The 21,048-nt window shown below is 41.2% G+C and overlaps 1 protein-coding gene across 1 annotated transcript in view; it reads right to left on the reverse strand.

Moving 5' to 3' along the window:
* Positions 1 to 775: 775 nt before the first annotated feature.
* Positions 776 to 21,048, reverse strand: part of LOC119650460 (dentin sialophosphoprotein) — a 117,144-nt gene continuing 96,871 nt past the window's right edge. The window contains exon 12 of the mRNA XM_038053319.1: positions 776 to 2,503. Within this exon, the coding sequence (XP_037909247.1) occupies positions 882 to 2,503 (1,622 nt within the window). The 3' untranslated portion in view covers positions 776 to 881. The remainder of the gene's footprint in view (positions 2,504 to 21,048) is intronic.

A 21,048-nucleotide genomic window follows, 5' to 3' on the forward strand; every position in this document is an offset into this window, starting at 1 on the left:
CTCCATTCGGCGGCCATCTTGAGATACTGAAGTTTCCGTTATACCTGTATGGCATACCGAGCAATAGAATTGCCGTCCTCTCTATATATATGTACCATCCACTGCCATTTACACCTCCTAACCAAAATGTTAACAAGTTTCTGGTTTCTAAGCCAAACTAGTCCTTCATTGGATATTGCCTCAAGGCAAAGCACCCCGAGGATACTGGTTACTTTCCGTGTGTGTTGTCATTAGCGCGGAGCAGCCGTTAGACTATTCTGCTAAACTGACAAAGCGACATTGTGATGCGACCTTTTATGATTTGGCACCAAACTAAAGAGAACCAATGCCAATGAAGATGGACAGAAGGCAACTGCGATTTTGACAGAAGCCATATTGTGAGGAAAATTACTTTGGAAAATTGTTGGTGACACCACACCAAAACTGTATTTCAGTAGGGCGAATATTTAGTTATAATAGAATGATTGATAATAGATTAATGTCAATAAGGAGATTCCGTCAAAATCACGAAGTAGTTTTCTAGAAAAGTATTTGCATATCTCTCTGGAATGTTCCGCGGAGTAGACAACTATCTGAAATCCACCCTCAGAGTCAGGCAGTTTCTGAAGTTTCTGCCTCTGAACGAAACGTGTCGGTTATAAATACGCCTCAAATTGAATTAATTGTGCATAATGTTGTATAATTAAGTATGAAATAAAACGTTTCTATTAAAGTTATAGAACAGATTATCTGTCGAGCGCTAATTGCAATATGAAGAAAAATAAAACACTATTCATTTCGCCATATCACGAATCTTATTCATTACAATGCAAAAACATTTATAATTTTATAACGGAACTTAGAAGTAAAAACAACGAGAATATACAACATGTATATGAGCATCAATGCAAAAGGCTATCTTCTGCTTCAATAATTTTTTCAATGTCTGGTGGAACAAATACAGTTTTGATGGAATCTACATTAGAGTACGTTTTAGTCGAGTCCATGAGATTGAATTTATTCAGTGATCCTACGACAGCAACATTAGTAGAATCATTCAAACGTTTTCGAATATTCGTAAGAGGCTCGTGATCAGATTCCCTACTAAAGGATGATATCCTGCTGCTAATTGAAGTACTGTCATCTTTTGTATTAATTCTTTTACTATCTTCAGCTTTCTTTGTGGTAACAACAGCATTTTCCGTTTCAGATATATTATCGTGATTTTTGTTACAAAAATCTATATTTGTAGTTGTAGATGGAAGGTCACATGCATCAAGCTTTGATGAAGGCGTGGTTATTTTCTTCTCATTATAATCGGCAGTTTGGTTTTTCTGTTGCGGGAATAATTCTCCTCCACTACCCTTAAAGCCTATAATTCCAACTGATTTAGACTCTTCTAAGGTAGTATCTATGTGATCATTTTGTATGTCAACTTCTGTTATAGGTGCTTTAGAAGCGCCAACAGTAGTCGAAGCAAGGGGAATATTATCCTGGGTAGATGTGACTTGATTGTCGCCACCATCATCTTCGTTTCTAAAATGTGAATTCTCTAACTTCGCTATGTTGGTAATGAAAAATTTCTTTCGCAGACGGTTATGAACAACAGACTTGTCTTGTCCGAAACGTTTCATATGATCATGAGAAGTATCGTTTTTATCATTTTTAACTGATCTGGAATATGAATTTATACAATATCCAAGGTCGCGGAATTTATTTGTATTATTTTGTGCATCTTCTCTAAGTAAATTATTTCTTTGACCGGTATCAATACTTGAATGTGAATAAAAGTGTGGACTCACGGAACTTGTGACGTCATCAAAGCGTAATTCATCTATAGATAGTTTATTCATTTCTGAGTTCCTCTCTAGATTAAAATTATGGCCATCACAACGCCTTCTTTTTGATTTACTGATTGCACTTTTATCCGACATTTTGCTATTCGATTTTAAGTTGTTAAATATATTAATAACAATTTCCGGAGAATCTGTAGAAGTTCTTTTTCTAAATTGACTTGCATAATCCTGTTTTTGTATTAGCACACTGAAGGCGCCGCGTTGATTCCCGCTTACTAAACACTTTGCAGACGCCCTTCCACTTTTTTTCTGTGTGTCATTTGATTTCCTTAACATATTGGGTATAATTTTTTTGGAGTTCCCTAATGTTTGAAAGTAGCTTCCGTACTCTGGGTCTTTTGCTATATCAGTCAACAAAACAACTGATTTTTTGGATAATTTGATGTCAATTTCTTTTTTGCAATTTGTACTTTTGCTACTAGAAACTGAAGTCCGTGAATAAAATGATCTTTTGCTTTTATTCCGTTTGTGGGAGCCAGTTCTCTTCTGTTGTAAGTATTTATCGAAATCACTAACATGCCTTCTTACGAAATCATTCTTTTTTATCCTATCGTTTCGTCCCCGATTGTTAAGATACCGTAGCAGCAATGATTCGTTATCCATACGTTGAATCCATACACGTGCTTTAAATAGTTTTTCGTCTATGTACCCATAATTTTGATTTCCACCTGAAAATAAATTAGAATATGAAATATATTATTAAAATAAAAAATTAATAATCCATCTAACTGATAACGTCAATATCAAAAATTTAGCTTCGTTACTTTTGCCTAAAGGACTCTTTACGTTTAAATTTCAAATGCAGCAAAACTAAAATCATGCTAGTTTGCTCCAATAGTAACTTATTTTATGTTGGCCATTGCCTGCCACTTTCTGCTCTAACAATGCATAGATACTCCAGTTCAAAAAGTCTGAGAGATTTACAAATGTTAGTGATTATATATTTTAAAAAACTATAAACGTATTGAATGTAGAACATACACAAATTCGCACTTCCACAAAATCAAAAAATGTTACTTCGTAGGACGTCACTGAAGTAAAAATAAAAAAACAAATTGTTTTCAACTGTCAACGACGTTAAGAAAAATTTCAACTGTTGCTACGATTTTTTGTTCTTCAACACTAATAAAACCGAAAACCGATAAAGTAAGCAACTGTGTCCTGCCGTCTCTTCTGGATCATTTTGATGCCATTTTTTAAACCCGCGACGAATGCTGCAGTCCCTTCTTCAAAGTATAGTATGTAAACTACGACTGTATTTCAATCATCCCCAGGACCAACAAAGAAGCGTTGTTTTGTGATCTCTACTTCTACGATAATCACTCAGTGGATATAGATATTTCACTGGCTCCTACGAATACGCGGTACAAAAAGATAAAGAGAGGATTTCAATGGCCAAAAAAGGGATAGCAGATTGATAAATCGTAAGTGTTGAATTTGATTTTTTAAAAATATTACATAATAAATGGTAAAAAACTTGAAACGCGTTTTTCTCGAATCTAAGCCGACCGATTTTAACAAATCTTGATAATTATGAGGAGTTTTCTTTAATAGCGAACAAGGAAAAAACTGCAGTTTTTTCGACATTTTTCAAACATTTGCCATTAAATATATTTCATTGATTTTTCACAAAAAGTGTGTAAGTATATTTCCGTGAGGAACTATTCCGTCTGTAGGCAATCCGTAATGTATATGCATTTAGCTTCTCAGACGACTCACTTTAGCGTGATATTAATATTTAGGGTTGCAGTTAATTTACACGGAAGATAAAATCTGGCGCTACTGTAACTTTTTCAGTAATAGTGCGATTTTGATCACATTTAGGGATGTCATGCTTCACACTATAGTGTATATATGTCTCTAGTATAAACTTGATGGAGGTCTTTAGTAAACAAAGTAATATACTATCGAAACGGTATTTTGAAGCCTGGAGGCCACCGTATAGAGGTAGCTTCGAGACTTTTTTCGAATCTTTCGGTTGAGTAGGTTCTGGGAAAGGGTGCGCAAAAGAAATAATCGCTTTATAGCCCCTGCACTCCCCGTTTTTTAATCGAATGTCAAAACTAAGACCGGCTTCGGAAAGTGCTAATCGAGACCTTTCATTTGATATCACACATGACTAAGTCCGGTGAAAAAAAAATGTATACCTTCCTTTTGAATATATGGCGATCCCCTTCTTATGCATGTATGGGGACCCCTTTAAGATCAACGCAGAGGGATGTAACTTACTGGATGTTTGGGTGTTCACAGGTCCCATTTTTCCACCACTTTCATATCAAAAAGAATAACCGTGTCTAAGAAAAGTGTGTGTGGCCGACCAACAAAATACATCCAATGTCGTTAGAAACATGATCAGATTGAATAACAAGCCTCGGCAAATGCTAGGGCGTCCCCTCAGTCGACGGGGCACCAATGGGCAAGGGTTCTTGACGCGTGGTTGGCATCAAGACGTAAGTAAGTTAGTCTGAGCTCGGCAAGAAACCCGATGGTCTGGTGCCAAAAGCTGCGACATAGAACGCGAAAATGGCAAAAATTGCTATAAACTTCTCTATTTTGGGAGCCCAGACACTCAATACGGTGTGGGCATTGCCATCTCAGAGGGTTTCCGTGATGCCATTAAAGAAGTCGAACTATTTGATGACCGGCTGATGAAGCTCACCATTATATCAGCTGATCGCACTATTCACTTCTTCACCGCATATGCACCACAGACAAGTCAACCTGTTGGCGAGAAAGATGCTTTCTGGCAACTTCTCGATGAAAAGACCTGTAGCGTGCCTGCTGATGACTATATCATCATTGCCGGCGGCCTTAACGGTCATGTGAGTGAAACGGCAGACGGTAACAGGTGCCATGGAGGAAACGGGATTGGAGCGCGCAATGAGAGTGGCGAGCGTATAATTGATTTTGCGCGACATTCATGACCTTGTACTTATGAATACATACCGTTTATCAAATGATTGTCTCATCTTCCAACATTTTATAGCGGAAATAGTAAAACGCAAATCGACTATATTCTCACAAGACGCCGACATTTTACCGCCGTCACTGATTCCAAATTCCATCCCTATGAGACAATCGCCCCTCAATATCGGCCATTGATTGCCGTCCTGCGAAACAAGGCACCGATAAAACAGCGTGAGGAACGCACTGGCCGCCACGCATTAAATAATGGCGGTTTCATGAGAAGAAAGAAGAAATGATCTCACTTATGCGATTACCAACTATTACGAATGAGGACGACCAAAGAGGAATACCAAATTAAAGGCAGGATCCACAAAGCGACCTCTGCAACGCTCGAGGTTACCAAGCCAGGTAAGCGATATATCAACCAAAATATTTGGCTTTGGAATGACGATGTTCAAATGAAAGTCCGTGAAAATCAACAGCTCTGTCACAAGTTTCTCGACGATAAAACGCTCGCCAATTGGCAAAGTTATAAGAATCCCAACCAGGAAGCAAGAAGACATTTCGAGCAGTTTCACCGGTCAACACAACTGATGCTCAGAGGTGGCGGGGAGGAAGACGAGGCGGCAACCCTATCGGCTGAACCAAAACCAAGTGGCCGAGGAGAAGCGTGGTGTTGCGTTTCAACAGGGGTGCCGTACTCCCTAGTTCGGTCGAGATTTTGGTAGGTCTTGCATCCACCAGTACGAATACTGAGCCATGCACTCGGTATAGACTGGTGCCGTCGTAACTTGCTGTAGCAGGGCTCTGATTGTGGCCACAAAATCAATCCGTGTCTTAAGAAGACCGTGAGATTAAGTCCAGGAGACAGGTATTCACGTTAAACCTTCTTTCGTGTCAGCGCAACTGAAGTCGAGGAGGCAATAAAACGAATGAGATCGGGGAAAGCCACAGGACCTGACGACATCGAATCTGAGCACTGGGGAGCGAGAGCTGAGACCTAACACTGTGGCTCAGTGAATTCTTTAATCGGGTTATTCAAGAAAGTAGAACACCATCTGACTGGCAAGAAAGTACCATATTCGCGAAATCGTTGAAATAACCGTAAATCAAACCATATTTGTCAAGAACTGTGGAACTACTGACGCAATACACGCTGTGCGCTTACTAATGAGGAAACACCGTGAGAAGCATCGCCATCTTTACATTGTATTTCTGGATCTAGAGAAAGCGTTTGACCGTGTGCCACACCAACTCATCTGGTATGCAACGACAACACTTAGTGCTAGAAAAACTCGTGTGCTGGGTTCAATTATTCTACCTCGATCCGAAAAGTAAAGTTCGAAGTGGGGCGGGTGTGTCAAAACCGCTTCGTGTCTCTATTGGTGTTCATCAAGGAAGCGCCCTCTCACCACTTCCTTTTTGTTCTTGTTATGGACATCGTCACAAGGAACATCCAACGTCCAGCGCCCTATACACTGCTTTATGCAGATGATGGTTTTCTAGCATCTAATAGCAAAAATGATCTCGTGCAACTTGTCTAAAAATGGAATGATCGCCTCATGCAACACGGTCTCAGATTGAATCTGAATAAATTGAGTTTTTGATGACCGATTCACATGAAACAGGCACAATCACTGTCAGCGGCAGTGACTTGTCCAGAATTAAGCGATTTAAATATCTCGGGTCAATGCTATCAGCCAATGAAGGACTGCGTTAAGAAATTGCTTCACGCATTAACGCAACCGGGATGAAGTGGCGTTCCACAAGTGGTGTTCTTGGTGATCGACATATCAATGAACGTCTCAAATCTAAAATTTACCGCAATGTCGTCCGTCCTGTCGTTCTCTATGATACTGAGTGTTGGCTGACTATAACAGACAATGAATGACGTCTTGCGGTAATGGAGACGATGTTCCGTTGGACTAGTGGCGTGACACATTTTGTTCACATCCGAAATGAGGATATCCGCGATCGATATGGGCTTGCACCGATTATGGAAAAATTGCGAGAAAGACGTCTTCGATGGTATGGCCGTGTAATTCGGGCTAACGACAATTCACTTGCCAAGATTGGCCTGAATATCAAAGTCGATGGGAAGCGATCAAAAGTGATCACGACGAGCTGACCCCGCTTGTGAACGGGACAAAGGCTGAAATATATATATTTTCATTCACATAATATACTGAAATTCTCGCAGACGCTAGGCTAAAGATCCCAACACTAAAGTTTATTTCGGTAACCACCGACATCATTGATGCCGTTAACAGAATTTTAGTTGATCGTTTGGATAGCGAGATTATTGCTACAGAGGTTCATAGCCTGGTCTACTGCAGCTGCCTCCATAATCAACATCTTGGAGCGAATAACAGAGGTATGTGCAGGAGGACTTTACCGTTCTGAGTGTTTCGATTCAGCAAAAAAGTCGAAAAGCCGGGAAAGGAGATTGACCGTGTTACGGAAGCACTTCTTGAAAATCCATCACCAAGGATGAAAAGACGCGTTGCCGATATCATTGGAAACTACCATCTGTCCATTAGGATGCCAATTGTATGCCAAAGACGAAAACCAACTTCGCTCCTTGCTGGACAACACCATCGAGTTCAGCAGGGATATCGGCATGCAGTTGTGTTTGGAGAAATGCCACATAAAAACAATTGTTCGGGGAAAACACACCGACAATGAAGGATACTGCCATAATAACATCCAAGTTGAGTGTATGCATTCGGATGACGTCAACGAATACCTCGGCATATTGCAAGCAACAACACCTGCTATGGCAATAATCAAATCGAAGTTGCTGGGGGCATTTGAACGGCGTCTGGATCTTGTCCTGAAAACTGAGCTGTTCGGGAAAAATAAAACCATGGCAATCAACACCTTCGCCTTTCCCCTCCTTCTATGGCGCAGCAAGATTAACAACATTCGAAATTTATTTCTCGTATTTAATTTATACGAGCGGATGAAGGACGCCGCACCGCTCTCCGGGACTTTTCTAGAACTCGCCACGAGGGTGGAGAGCCAGCGGTGAAGAGTCCGTATCTCTCTTCTGCTCCAACCGCCAGCGTGATCACACGCAGTCTCGCGTAACGAAGTTGAAAACATGTGATATAAAATGAATTTGCCTCTGCGTTATGAGTCAAAAAACTATTGTATATAATTATTTTTATTAATTTGTAGCATTTTTCTAGAGAAACTAGTTTGATAAGGATTTTCGTAATTGAAAGTAACTGCACTATTGTTATAATTGTATTCATGCTTAGTCTTGATATGGACAAACAATTTTAAAAGAAAAAATTTACCAAGAAAAGGAATTTCCATTAAATTTACCCCGAAAAGGGATTTACTTTAAAAGTTTCATGTGCTCATTAAATTGGTGACCCCGAGGAACTCGCCCGAGCGAGTAAAAGCTGCGCTACATCACACCCACGACCTGAGCTGTCTAAGTGCCACCTACGGACATCTGACGGGAAGGAAACGACAGGCAGAGCCACATAGCAGGGACAGGGGTAGCCGCGGCAGCGATCAGCAGTAGCCCAAGGATAGCAAGTTCCGGCCTCCGCCCCGATGAATGAAATCATCCGCGACTGCCGCCCGCATTCCCACCAGCCCGAACCGGAACGCAACCGATCGCTAGAGCTGTCCGACCGACACCATCCAACTCAAACAGCAGTAGGGGTCGTCTTTTTATACCCGTTGCAACGGTCCGGCCGAAAAATAGCAGGAACAACAAGTGCTGACGACGACGTCGCCGCATCTATTTAGCAGTTAAAGAATAGCTTTAAAATTCAAAAATTCGTTTTAATTTAAAATTGAATGCGAAATTATTGGAATAATATTAAAAGTTAAACCGCCGCAAGAGACGGCGTCGATAGTGTTTGTGGAATTTTTCATCGCGGGATTTCCACTCTTTTGGCGAGCTATTTGTGTTCTTTTCGGTCTGCGCATCAAGCGTCCGCTTCGGGGTGCGTCGTTGGTTTCTCTTTTTCGCTCCATCTGGAGGCACAGTTTCAGATGTCCGGAATAACGGCGGACGCGACCCAGTTCAACTATGCGATAGTCGATCTGGATAGGGAGTCCATCTTACTGGTGACCGACGTAGTAAAGTCGGCCACTTACACTCTTCTGAAGGCCAAGTTGATCAAGCGCCTGCCGGTAAGTGGATCACTTGCTAGCAAGTTTAACATTGGGCGATCGAACTCCCAGCCAATTGCTTCGCGAAATGAGGCAATTGGGTGGGAGCAAGATCAACAATCAATGGATGACTTGATAAAGTCGCTCTGGCTGCGTAGACGCCCGGAGGGCATCTAGGCGGTCCTCGCGTGCGTTTTCAGTTTTTTGGAGGCACTAGCAGTTGCGGCCGACAAGGTATACGAGGTGCACGCACGCCCGACCATAGCGGCCGTTCAGAAACCTTCGGACGAAGTTGGCGATCTAAAGGGTAAGATAGCCGCCTTGGCATCAGCTCGCTCGCTTGACTTGCGTAGGACGTTTTCGTGGCGATTCACCCTGACGGATATCAGCTTTCCCATACTAGGCGCACTTGTAAAACAAATCTCTTATAGATCGCACAACCAACCTTAATTCGTCGGGCCAAATGGCATCTCACCCAAGTAACAATCTTTCCATACTTTTAGAAAACATTACCAAAACTCGTGTTCAAGCACTTCTCCAAAAGTTCAGCCAGATTTCTACCGAGTGCAGTCTCTCTAAACTAGTGAAGCACAATGTGCAACACCATATTAACACCACTGGTTCCCCGATCTTCTCGGAGGTGCGTACCCTACCACCCCAGAAGCTGGCTATTGCACGGAAAGAGTTTGAACAACTTATGCAACAGGGTATCTGCAGACCTTCGGGCAGCTGTTGGTTTTCCCCACTCCATATGGTCCTTAAGCCAAATGGCGAATGGCGTCCCTGTGGGGATTGTAGAAGGCTAAATGCACAAACTGTTCCAGACCGATATCCTATTCCACTCATCCACGACTTTGCGCATCATCTCAGAAACTGTCGCATCTCTTCGACCTTGGATTTAACCAAGGCCTATCACCAAGTTCCACATTCCAAAGACAGCAATATGCACAACCTTTGAACTCTTCGAGTCCACAAGGATGACTTTCGTTTTGTGCAATGCGACGCAAACCTTTCAAAGGTTCATTCACTGGGTCCTGCGAAACCGCGATTTTTGTTTCGTGTACTTGGATGATGTTTTGGTTGACTCTTCCACTGAGTCTGAGCATTTTTGAACGCCTCCTTGAGGACGGGTTAGTCCTAAACGTTGAGAAATGCAAGTTCCTCCAGAGACAGTAGGTGCTGCTCTTCACCAAAAGGTCAATCAGGTCTGGCAGCCGTTGAGCTTCTTCTCTAAGCAGTTGAACTCCGCTCAACGGAACTACAGTATTCGTTTTGAGAATGATGGGGTCCTAAGTCCGCATCAACTTAATGCTAGACCGGGCCAAATGGGGAGCAACTTACTCCCTCTTTCCTGGTCCACGGACCCCTCACTTAGGGCTTGCACCCAAACTTTACGGCTTTACGGTTTCTTGCCAAAACGAATAGTTCAGCTCTGGCCAAGCTCTGGTCAATAAGGCGGATTTGCGCTCAATATAATTCGTAGGCATGTCGTGTTCTACGAATTATATAAAGGAGCACTCAACATCTATGAGCCGCTACGGTCACACTGCTTCCAGGGCAGAGGTGAGGCAGCGTCTGACGATTTGCCTCTGCTCTGGAAAGAAACCGTAAAGCCGCCATCGCTTGTTTTTTCGAAAAGTTTAGGTGCAAGCCCTAAGCGAGGGGTCCGTGGACCAGGAAAGAGATCCGGTCCAGCATTAAGTTGATGCGGACTTAGGACCCCATCATTCTCAAAACGAATATTTCAGCTCTGGCCAAGCTCTGGTCAATAAGGCGGATTTGTGCTCAATATAATTCGTAGGCATGTCATGTTCTACGAATTATATAAAGGAGCACTCAACATCTGCGAGCCGCTACGGTCACGCTGCTCCCAGGGCAGAGGTGAGGCAACGTCTGACGATTTGCCTCTGCCCTGGCAAGAAACCGTAAAGCCGCCATCACTTGCTTTTTTGGAACTACAGTACCTACGATCGAGAACTGCTCGGCGCGTACTTGAGCATCAAATACTTCCGCTTTTCGCTTGAAGGCAGGCCGTTCACAGTGTTCACGGACCACAAGCCTCTCACATATGCTTTGTAACAAAATCCCGACAAAGCGCCCCTCGTCAGCTTCGACACCTGAGCTTTATAAGCCAATTTACGTCATACATCCAGCACGTGTCCGCCAAAGACAACATAGTTACTGACGCTTTGTCACGTGTCTCCGAGGTTAACATCCCCGCTGCACTCGACTTCTCGGCTATTGCCAAGGCGCAAGAAGATGACGCAGTCAGAGTTGCCCATCCTCGGCTCGAACCTCTTTCTCTGATGCGAAGAATCAGAAAAGAGACCCCGGTCATACATTCCAACCACCTTTCGCAAGCAAGTGTTCAACGCGGTTCACGACTTAGCGCATCCAGGCATCAGGCCAACAAATCGGTTAGTCATCGAGAAATACTTCTGGCTCTCCATGAACCAGAGAGTGCATCGCATGTCAGAAGTGTAAAATCACCAGGCATGGAAGGAAAGAGGTGGTCTCATTCCCCCGTACTACCAAGCGGTTCCACACCATACACCTCGACATAGTAGGACCTTTGCAAGACTCGCACGGTTACAAGTATTGCCTTACAATCATCGACAGGTTTACGCGGTGGTCTGAGGCAATACCTCTGAAGGGCATTACGGCGCAATCTTGTACCGAAGCCTTCTGTCGAGAGGGAATCCCTCGCTTTGGCGTCCCTGCAGTGGTCATCACTAACCAGGGAATGCAATTTGCGTCCACCCTTTTCTCAGAGTTAGGCAAAGCAGAGTTTCAAACGCCAGCGGACTACGGCATACCACCCGCAATCTAATGGGATGCTAGAACGTTGGCACCGAACCTCTCGTCTTACTCGGCCTACGAACAACCCGCCGAGAGGAATTTGCTGACAGCCCTGTGGAGCTGGTATACGGGGAGAACCCAAGACTCCCAAGTGATCCGGTCTTCGAGAAGAGATCGGGTCTCACAGAGTCGGGATTGCTGCGTCTGCTGAGGGACAATCTTCGACGCATCAAAGCCACACCTCCCACCCAACACTCGTCAACACCAGTCTGTGCGCCCAAGGAACTGGACATGTGCATGCACGTTCTAATCAGGGCGGATAACATCCGGAAGCCTCCATATGAAGGCCCGTACCGTGTTCTCGAGCGGGGAGCGGTCTCCCTATCCAGGCTGAAGCCCGTGTGCGCCCCAAAACAACGTCACGTTCGCTTCGCAGTATGATAGAGAACGCAATTCCGGCTTCTCTCACTGAAAGCCCCTAGGTTTCATCTGTAGAGGGGTTCCCACCGCCGGCGTGATCACACGCAGTCTCGCGTAGTGAAGTTGAAAACAAGTGATATGAAATGAATTTACGAATGAGTTGCCTCTGCGTTATGAGTCAAAAAACTATTGTATAATTATTTTGATTAATTTGTTGCATTTTTCTAGAGAAACTAGTTTGATAAGGATTTTCGTAATTGAAAGTAATTGCACTATTGTAATAATTGTATTCATGCTTAATCTTGATATGGACAAAAATTTTAAAAGAAAAAAATTACCCAGAAAATGAATTTCCATTAAATTTACCCAGAAAAGGGATTTACTTTAAAAGTTGAATGTGCTCATTAAACTTTGAGTGTTGCCGACTATAAAAGACAATGAAAGGCGTCTTGCGGTAATGGAGACGGAATATGTTACGTTGAAATGAGATCCAGTAGGATAGACATGTGTGTGTATGTTAGTACCAGTGGTATTTACTTTAAGTACATACATATATACTTTTGTGCACTGGGTAAAGTGGCAGCACATGTAGATGCGTTAGATCAATTTAAAGAGGAAACGTGGGTTTATTTAGAATTGGTACAATGTCTTTGATATGTATATATATATTTATATGTATATCTGAAGTTTAGCAATTAATGAAGGAATATTTTGCGTTTTTAGCTATGTACCAATGGAAAACTGAAAAGTTTAAACTAAATCCAACTATTATTAACCTAGTAATAGATGCTAAAAATTTGCTATTTCACGTCCATTTAATGCTTTCTGAGAAGAACTGTATGACGGCCATCAACAAATAAGGCGCATCACAAGGGAACATCTTAGTTTTCCTCTTTTAGTTTTTTTAATTATTTATATATCAGTGTCAATTATTATTCGACATATATATTATATATGCCAATGAAACTTGCAGCGTAGTAAAAACAAAAAACAAAAAAAAGCAAAGAAATGATAATAAAAATCCCAAATGGCTCCCACCAAAATCCCGTATGACCCCCATAAAAATACTACAACTCCAAAGTGATCAGTCCGACCGCGCGTCTTACACACCAAGTCAATTCGCATATAGCAAACTCGTTTCAACAGTTGCTAATGTAATGGAATGAATTGCGAGGCTATCAGCTAAGTCACTACAGGGCTATCAGCTATGTCACCCAAAATTCTGTGTATCTACAATAAACTTCGGTTTTCAAGTAAATATCGAAAATATAGTAATATGCTACTACTAACTTTATTTAACCAGATATCGGAATGGAATGTATTTTGAGGCCTAGGTTTTGTATGGATGCATTATTGTGATATTTCGGTTGAATAGATTGTCCAAACAAGATTCGTTCCATGTTTTGAAGGACACATTTTTAGTCCCCACTCCCCTGTGCTTCACTCAATATCATCAATATTTTCGAAAACTACTAATTGAGCCGTTTTATTTGATGCCCCATATGATCATATTCTCTGAAAAAAAATGTTGCTCCCCCTTTCATTGCACGTGTATTAATAGACCACATATTCTCATCAAATTTCACGACGATAGCTCCAGCCGTTCCGTAGTAAATCCCGTGTGACAGACGGACAGATTTGCAGGCAGACATTGAACCGATTTTAGTAGGGTTTTGTTTCACACAAAACCTTAAAAAACGAAAGCACTCTTGGTAACGAACCATAAAAAGAAGAACACTGTCAAGGTGGAAGTCAGGAAACATAAGTCGACTATAAAACTTCAAACTGGAGTTATGCGATTCATACTATTGTACAAGTCGCCTGTGTGGACAGTTTGCAAACTCGTGGAGGTGGAACCAGGTGAGTTCGGTTTATCGTCTGACGTTCCTAAGAGCCTACAGTGAGTTAAAAACCACATCAGATGAGGCAGTACTGGGGGTTACGAGCTTGATCCTAGTTGACATAGAGAGAAATGAGTACTGCGCTTCTTATCAACCCGTGCACAGGTAACTGGCCTTTCCGCCGACCAAGTTTTTAGTTCCTAATTGTATCGACGACAAGTCGCAGACAAGTGTTCCCAAAGGTCTGGAGCTTTTGAATAAGAGTGGTGGTTACTTTCCTTGTGCTACTCTCATATAGTAATAATAATAATGTTGAAGTGAAGTCGGGCCAAGAGCGGATCGATGAATGGAAGACGAAGGCAATGCACGGTAAACACGTGAATTATCTTTGGCAACCATTTATCGATTTGCATTTGTCGAACAGATGGCTGTGTGCTGTGAAGTTCTTTGTTGAGACGGAGGGATTCAAGTGTGCCATTCAGGACGGCGTGGTCGCCACCCGAGCTTATAAAAAGCTCATAATGAAAGAACGGGTGGAGAACAACCAGTGCAGAATGTGTCATTTGCCGTTAGAGACGTTTGAGCATCTAATTTCTAGCTGCACTCTAATGGCACCGATGCAATACACGAACATGCATAATGCTGTAAGGTGATCCATCAAAACCTTGCATGGGCTGATCGCGGGAATATGTCCGGTTTTCCGATGTGGGCCGCAAACAGTACTTGATACTGCAAGGCAGGTCGCTCCGCGTATATTATTGATATTGCTATACCCCATAATTGCAACATTGAACCAAAATACGTAAAGAAGAAGGTGAACTATGAGAAATTAAAGAAATTCGGCGTCTCGAGCGGATGTTGTAATTCTCTTTTATCTTTTAAGTAGGTAGGATCATCCGAGCCTAAATGCTTGGCACTTAGTGCTAGTATTAGGTAAAATCCGGCAATTGCCGAGATGGTAACAACTCGGAAAATAATAATCATTAGCGCGAAAATCCAATTGGATCTAGATCTTGAAGTGTGGTAGGGCAAGACCGTAATGGTACACTACAGGATTACATTACATTAGGAGGCAATGTCGTCTGTCTAGCACTCTGACCATTGAGCCACCCGGACACTTGTCCTATTCTCATATAGCAACGTAAAAAGAATATTAACACAGAACAGTGTCAACTTGGTCTTCATGTTGATATAATTGCACTTCCAGATTTGAGACTAGGCAGAGAAGCCGGATCTAGCGCTGTTAACCATCGGCAGAAACCACACTTCTCTCCTCTCTACCCATTATCTTCAGCCCGGTGTTATCTTCACTCCAATTGTCGGCATGACAGCAAACAGATGTTACCAGCGCCCATTAAAGCCCTCGACGTCCTCCGCACACGGCAGTATGTAGAACGTCACCTATAACAAAAGAAATAAAATCGGTGGCAAGATACAACGATGACGGCCGGGAGCACACAGATACTCCTCCAATTGTCACACTCTACACGGGTTTCCTTCTTGGGAATCTTAAGGATCATCCCCTTTTTCTTTTCTTCGGAAAAGTTTTTGAATCCCCAAGATTTCTATACAAGAGGAAGTATCAGATCTGTAGAAATTGCTTCAGCAATGACAAATAATTCTGCGGAGGAGCAGTCCGTATTAGCATATTACGGTGACTAAGCATTCCATCCACAAGAACTAGAACTTCACCGGATGTCATACGATTAAAAACTGTGGTCAAGTGTTTTTCCATATCTTTAGCTATTCGTCATTGTTCTTTCGTGATGCGGTATACACTTCGGAAATCATTGTTATCTGCGGCAGTTTCTGCTTCCCTAACCAGCGCAATAACAAATTCCCTTTTGTCAGTCACACACACTACATTGAATTTTCACGACGGTATCGGAGTTCGAGTGTGTCACGCTTTTCAGTAGCTTCAATGATTCCGTAGTCACCCAGGGTTTGTTACGCCCCCTCGGGGTGTGGCCGACGACCTGTGTAGCGCCCAGGAAAAGAGCGTTTTTTATGCCCACCGATATTCGTAAGCAGGTTACTCAGTGTATCTGCCGTCCGATCAGCAAGATAGCTCTCCCACTGTCGAAGTTGAACTTGGGCGTTGAAGTTTTCCAAATCTGCCGGAAACACCGGACGCAACACACAAGGAAAGCAAGCGACTATTAGATGGTGATCCCTTTTATTATGCACTTCCAGGAGACAACTCCTAATTCTACTGATAATCGCAAAGCGGTCGATCTGATTGCCCGTACGGTGTCGGTCAGTTGAAATCCAACTGAGCTTATGATTCCCGCTGTATTCGGGAAACACAAAACTAGTCGCTTTAGGTATGAAAGGTTTTGTGCATTGCTTATATATGCATAATTAAGTGGGCATTTGTCCCATTTGTACCTAGCTTATAATGTTTGCGCAATTAATTTGTCTAACAATTTTTAGCATCTTGCTGATATTCAAAGTCTTAAAATGCAAGAAATTTGCACAAAAGTTACAACTTACAACCCTTTTGCATATATGGGCAATCCCCTTAAACTCAACGTGGAGCTATTTTGCTCCTTCACAGGTACCACCTTTCTGCAAAATTTCGTACCAATAGAGTAAGCGTTTCTCAGAAAAGGTGTGGCAGGTAGACAGTAAACCGATTTTAATAAGCTTTTGTTTTACACAAAGCCTTACTTAGACTAAATGAAGCGGGTAAAAAGGATGCTTTCCACCGTAAATCTCTCAGACCAATCTGCGAGGCAATGAGAACATACCCAACGGCAGAGGTCCTTCTGGGATTGACTCTCTCCATCTGCGCATACAGATGCAGGTAAGGGAGGTGATTTTCAGAATGTCCAGGAGTGGATTGATATTCTTTCTAGGCGACATCCCGAATTAGTGATACCCATGGGATAACATGACCACCAGATTTTATTTTGATAAGAAATTTGAAACGCATTGGAACATAAAGGCAAACTGGGATAGCATGGTATTGATGTACGGCTCATGGAACTCAAACGCTTGAAAGATTGTTTAAACCTCGTCAAGAAGGGCCTCCGGAATATAATGAGCTGCTAGTCACTGAGGGCTAAACTATCTAAACAACGAGCACGCCGCACATTTGCTAAGTTGTTAATGCGTCCCTCATTCCAGACAGGATTGTGAATTGGGTGCCTAGTATCGCTCCGACACATCTCCATGTATGGATTTAACATTGAGAGTACTTTAGTCAAATCAGTTCGGAATGTCAGCAAACTGAATATGACAAAAAGAATAGGATTCCAACAGAATTATTTTCTAAGGCACAAGAATTTTAGAAAAAAGTGTTTTGGGCAGATGAATCCATGATTCGGCTTAAGTACTCTTAGGGCAGAACCCATATATGGAGAAAAAAGGGAGATGCTCTTCCAGACAAGTGTCCAATACCAACATTTCAACCAAGTGAAAAGGGACTAATGGTGTGGGCTTATCTAAACGCAAATGGAGTAGGTAAAGTTGTTACTCTAGAGGGCAAGGTGATGGTGATATCTGCTTGAACCGGTTAAAAGGTGCAGCAATACCAGGAGGACAGACTGATTGGTCACAATTTTATCTTATATTAGGACAATGCTCCCATCCACACAATCTAAAAAAAAATCTAAATAGCTCAAGGATGAAAATATCAATATCCTTAAATGCCCTCCCCACAATTGTGACATTTCGTCCATTGAAAATGACCATTTTTGAAAAAGAATCTCGCAACACGCATCAATTGAATAGCTAACATATATAAAGGAAGATAGGGGAAAATTTACACCAAGTGTATACAAACCATGGTAAATCGTTTGTCAAATATAGCAAACAAAAATGGCGGCCATTTCGGATATTAATATAGTGGAAACTTAATTTTCAATCATTTTTTCTAGCATTTTTTCTTAAATATGAAATAACAGCTACTAGTGAGAATTGATATAGTTTCAGACCTAACTTCTAACAAACCCATCAATGTGACAAAAACAGAAAGTTATTTGAATATTAATTTCATATTATGTTATGGAAACTTATCCATAAGACATACTGTATATAGCGTATATTTTCTCCTTGTTTACCTTCATCTTCGATACGCGATAATTGAAACTGAATTCATCAAGCACCGCTCTTTTCGATGCTTACAAGATATCCTTCCAGACTGTGGAATGGTTTATATATGAAATAATTAAGACGTGTTTATTCCTTTTCGCTTATTAATTATATTTGCATATAACTATATTTCGGGAACCACTTGTTCCCTTCATCATTGCTACAAGTCAAGTGCTATGAAGGACCGATCAAGCGGTCCAAATTTGGATAATGAAGCATATGAAAGAAGCCGAATCAGAAAAAAAGGACAGGACACACATAAAGTCTGCACTAGCCAAACACATAGTAGAACGAAGACACCATTTGACTTAAAATGACGCCGAGATGAAAAAAGAAGTAAAGAAAGCAAAGCAGCTGGATCCACATTAAAGTTTCCATATTTCAAAAATCCTCCCTAAAGAAAAAACACTAACATGGACAGCAATTAAAGTTTTGTATAAAACAAATTGACAAAACGCAGGAGCAAAAGAACGGGAGAAGTAGCACATCAAAAAGTCAAAGAGGCTCCGAAACCGCAGGTGGATGGTATCTGAAATGCTACAAGGTGGCAGGAAAAAGCTGCGAAGCTAGTCCGGATATTCGAAAATCACAAAAAGTGATTAGGCAGGAGGTGACTTAAGAGCAGTAGTGAAGCTATCGAGAAGCAGTAGAACATGAAGAGGAGGTCATAGGGGAAAGTGCAAAATAGCAGGAGGCCATACGAGAAGGTACGAAACAGGAAGAAATTTGTAGCAGGGTGAGCAAACCTGGTAGGACAGTGCAAAGTCGGACCAGATGACTATTCAAGAGGTCATAAGTCGGCAGACGAAAAGTGTGATGAGACAGAAAGTGAAGAGCTTGAGACCTTTATGGACAGAAGAAGCAACAGGCATATTGTTTAATGTATAGTACAAGTTGGAATATCGGAAGCTCGCGCTTCGAGTATAAAGGTTTTGGGTTCATCTCATGTGAGAAACTTCTACACAAATTTTTCCATCCATATATGCTGTAAATCCAATATATTCCTTCATATTTGTCCAAACTATAAGATATACGTACATAGTACAGACATAGATATTATCATCACCCTGAACAAACAAACTGCCAATTACCGAATACTGTACATACATTTTCACGTATATAAATACACGTATAAGTATCCATATTTCCGATTTATTTCGTACACAAAAACATACATATGTACAGTACGTATTTGCTGGTTTAATGTGCAAATATATCTATCTGAATTGGACACTCCCCGCAAACTTCATTAGCATACACACATGTCTGCTTGGAGTAATTGATATACAAATGTGGTATTGACGAATTGATATATGACGATGACATCATACGCGTTGTAGAATGCACGAAATTCATAAAAAATGGAAAATTTTCACTCTCTGCAACTTTGTTAATAACAGTTGGATTTTCTGCAAATTGTGCCTTATGTTATTCCTTACACCAAATTTTGTACTTCTAGGGTGAGCTTAAGAGGGGTTTGAAATAATAAAAAATGTTTGTTTCTTTTTCGTTGGTGTAGATATTTATTCTTGCAAATACCAATATTTCGGGAACCACTTGTTCCCTTCATCAGTGCTAACAAGGACTTGCAATAATAAATATCTACACCAACGAAAACAAACAAGTTTTTTATTATTTCAAATAATTAATCGTTGGAAACACCACATAAATACACTCAGATTAAGAGAGGTGTCCGGATAAATTCCTAAAATATGGAAATATAATATGATTAACTTTATTTGTGCAGATATCGGAACGGGGTGTATTTTGAGGACTAGATTTCGTAGAGATGCCCCACTGTGATTTTTTTCAGATTTTTCGGTGGGATAAATTCTGAGAACGAGATTGCTTCACTTTTTAGGACACACATTTTCACCCCTCACTTCTCTATGTTCCACCCAATATCAGAAACAAGATCATTTGCCAAAAGTATTAATCGAACCCTTTCATTTGATATCCTACATCATATTTAGTGAAACTCAACACAAAATGGCGCCACTTGCTATATGTAAAGGGATTCACAGACCATACCTTCTTACCAAATTTGGAGATAATTGATTTAGACGTTTTCGAGTAAATCAGATGTGACACAGAGACGGACATTGAATCGATTTTATTATAATAAGATTTTGTTTTACACAAAACCTTTAAAACGGTCCGATGAATCACAATTATCCTAGTTTTCGAACCGTAGAAATATTTTATGAATAAAACGTTAAAATCTCAAACAATTTCGTTGGATAGAATTTTACACTTGATTTTCACCATACAAATTCGAGAAAAAAACATTTAAAAATTAGATTGTGATTATTAACAATAAAATCTTAACTGACCAATAATCTGCTATACCTAGTCTACCAATCTTCCGTACATGTAACGCCTTGGCTTCAATTTTCATTCTGTTAGCGAGGTCATTCAAACGTGGTTTGGACCGGTAAATTCGCAGTTTATTACGGCGATCGACACAAACCTGACATATGACACTTCACCTGTTTACCACTGTAATTTCCGAACGACTCCGAATATTGAAAAATCACTTTGCTCAAATATTCTACATTACATCAGGATAAAATTGATGCAAAAAATTTCTCAGATCCGCCATACGGGCACACAAAAACAATTGTTCGCCAAGTTGTAAAATTGATAAACGTAACAAGCCTATTTTTAGAATCGGGTGTTATAATTGGAGTAGAAAAAGAAAGAAGGATGGATAAATGGGCACGGCAAAGGCAAGGTTTTGGAATAATAACTGCGAAGAAAGGGAGCTGACAGATAGAAGATCGACGAAACTGAAAAACTTTGAGTGCTACGGCGGACGAAGAGTTGACTTTCGAGCAAGAATGGCAAAGCTCTGGAGAATGATAAGTGTAAAGGAAACAATTACAATTTACAACAAAGGCGAAACTGGGGTGAATTAAAGGTAAAAAATTGGATAGTTCAGATTATGGGTCGCCACGGCGGAATCTTGGGCAAGTGAATAGATACATTTTCAAAATTTCGGAAAGTGAAAGAGGAAG

Source organism: Hermetia illucens, chromosome 2 (genome assembly GCF_905115235.1).
Source record: "Hermetia illucens chromosome 2, iHerIll2.2.curated.20191125, whole genome shotgun sequence".
NCBI lineage: Eukaryota > Metazoa > Arthropoda > Insecta > Diptera > Stratiomyidae > Hermetia > Hermetia illucens.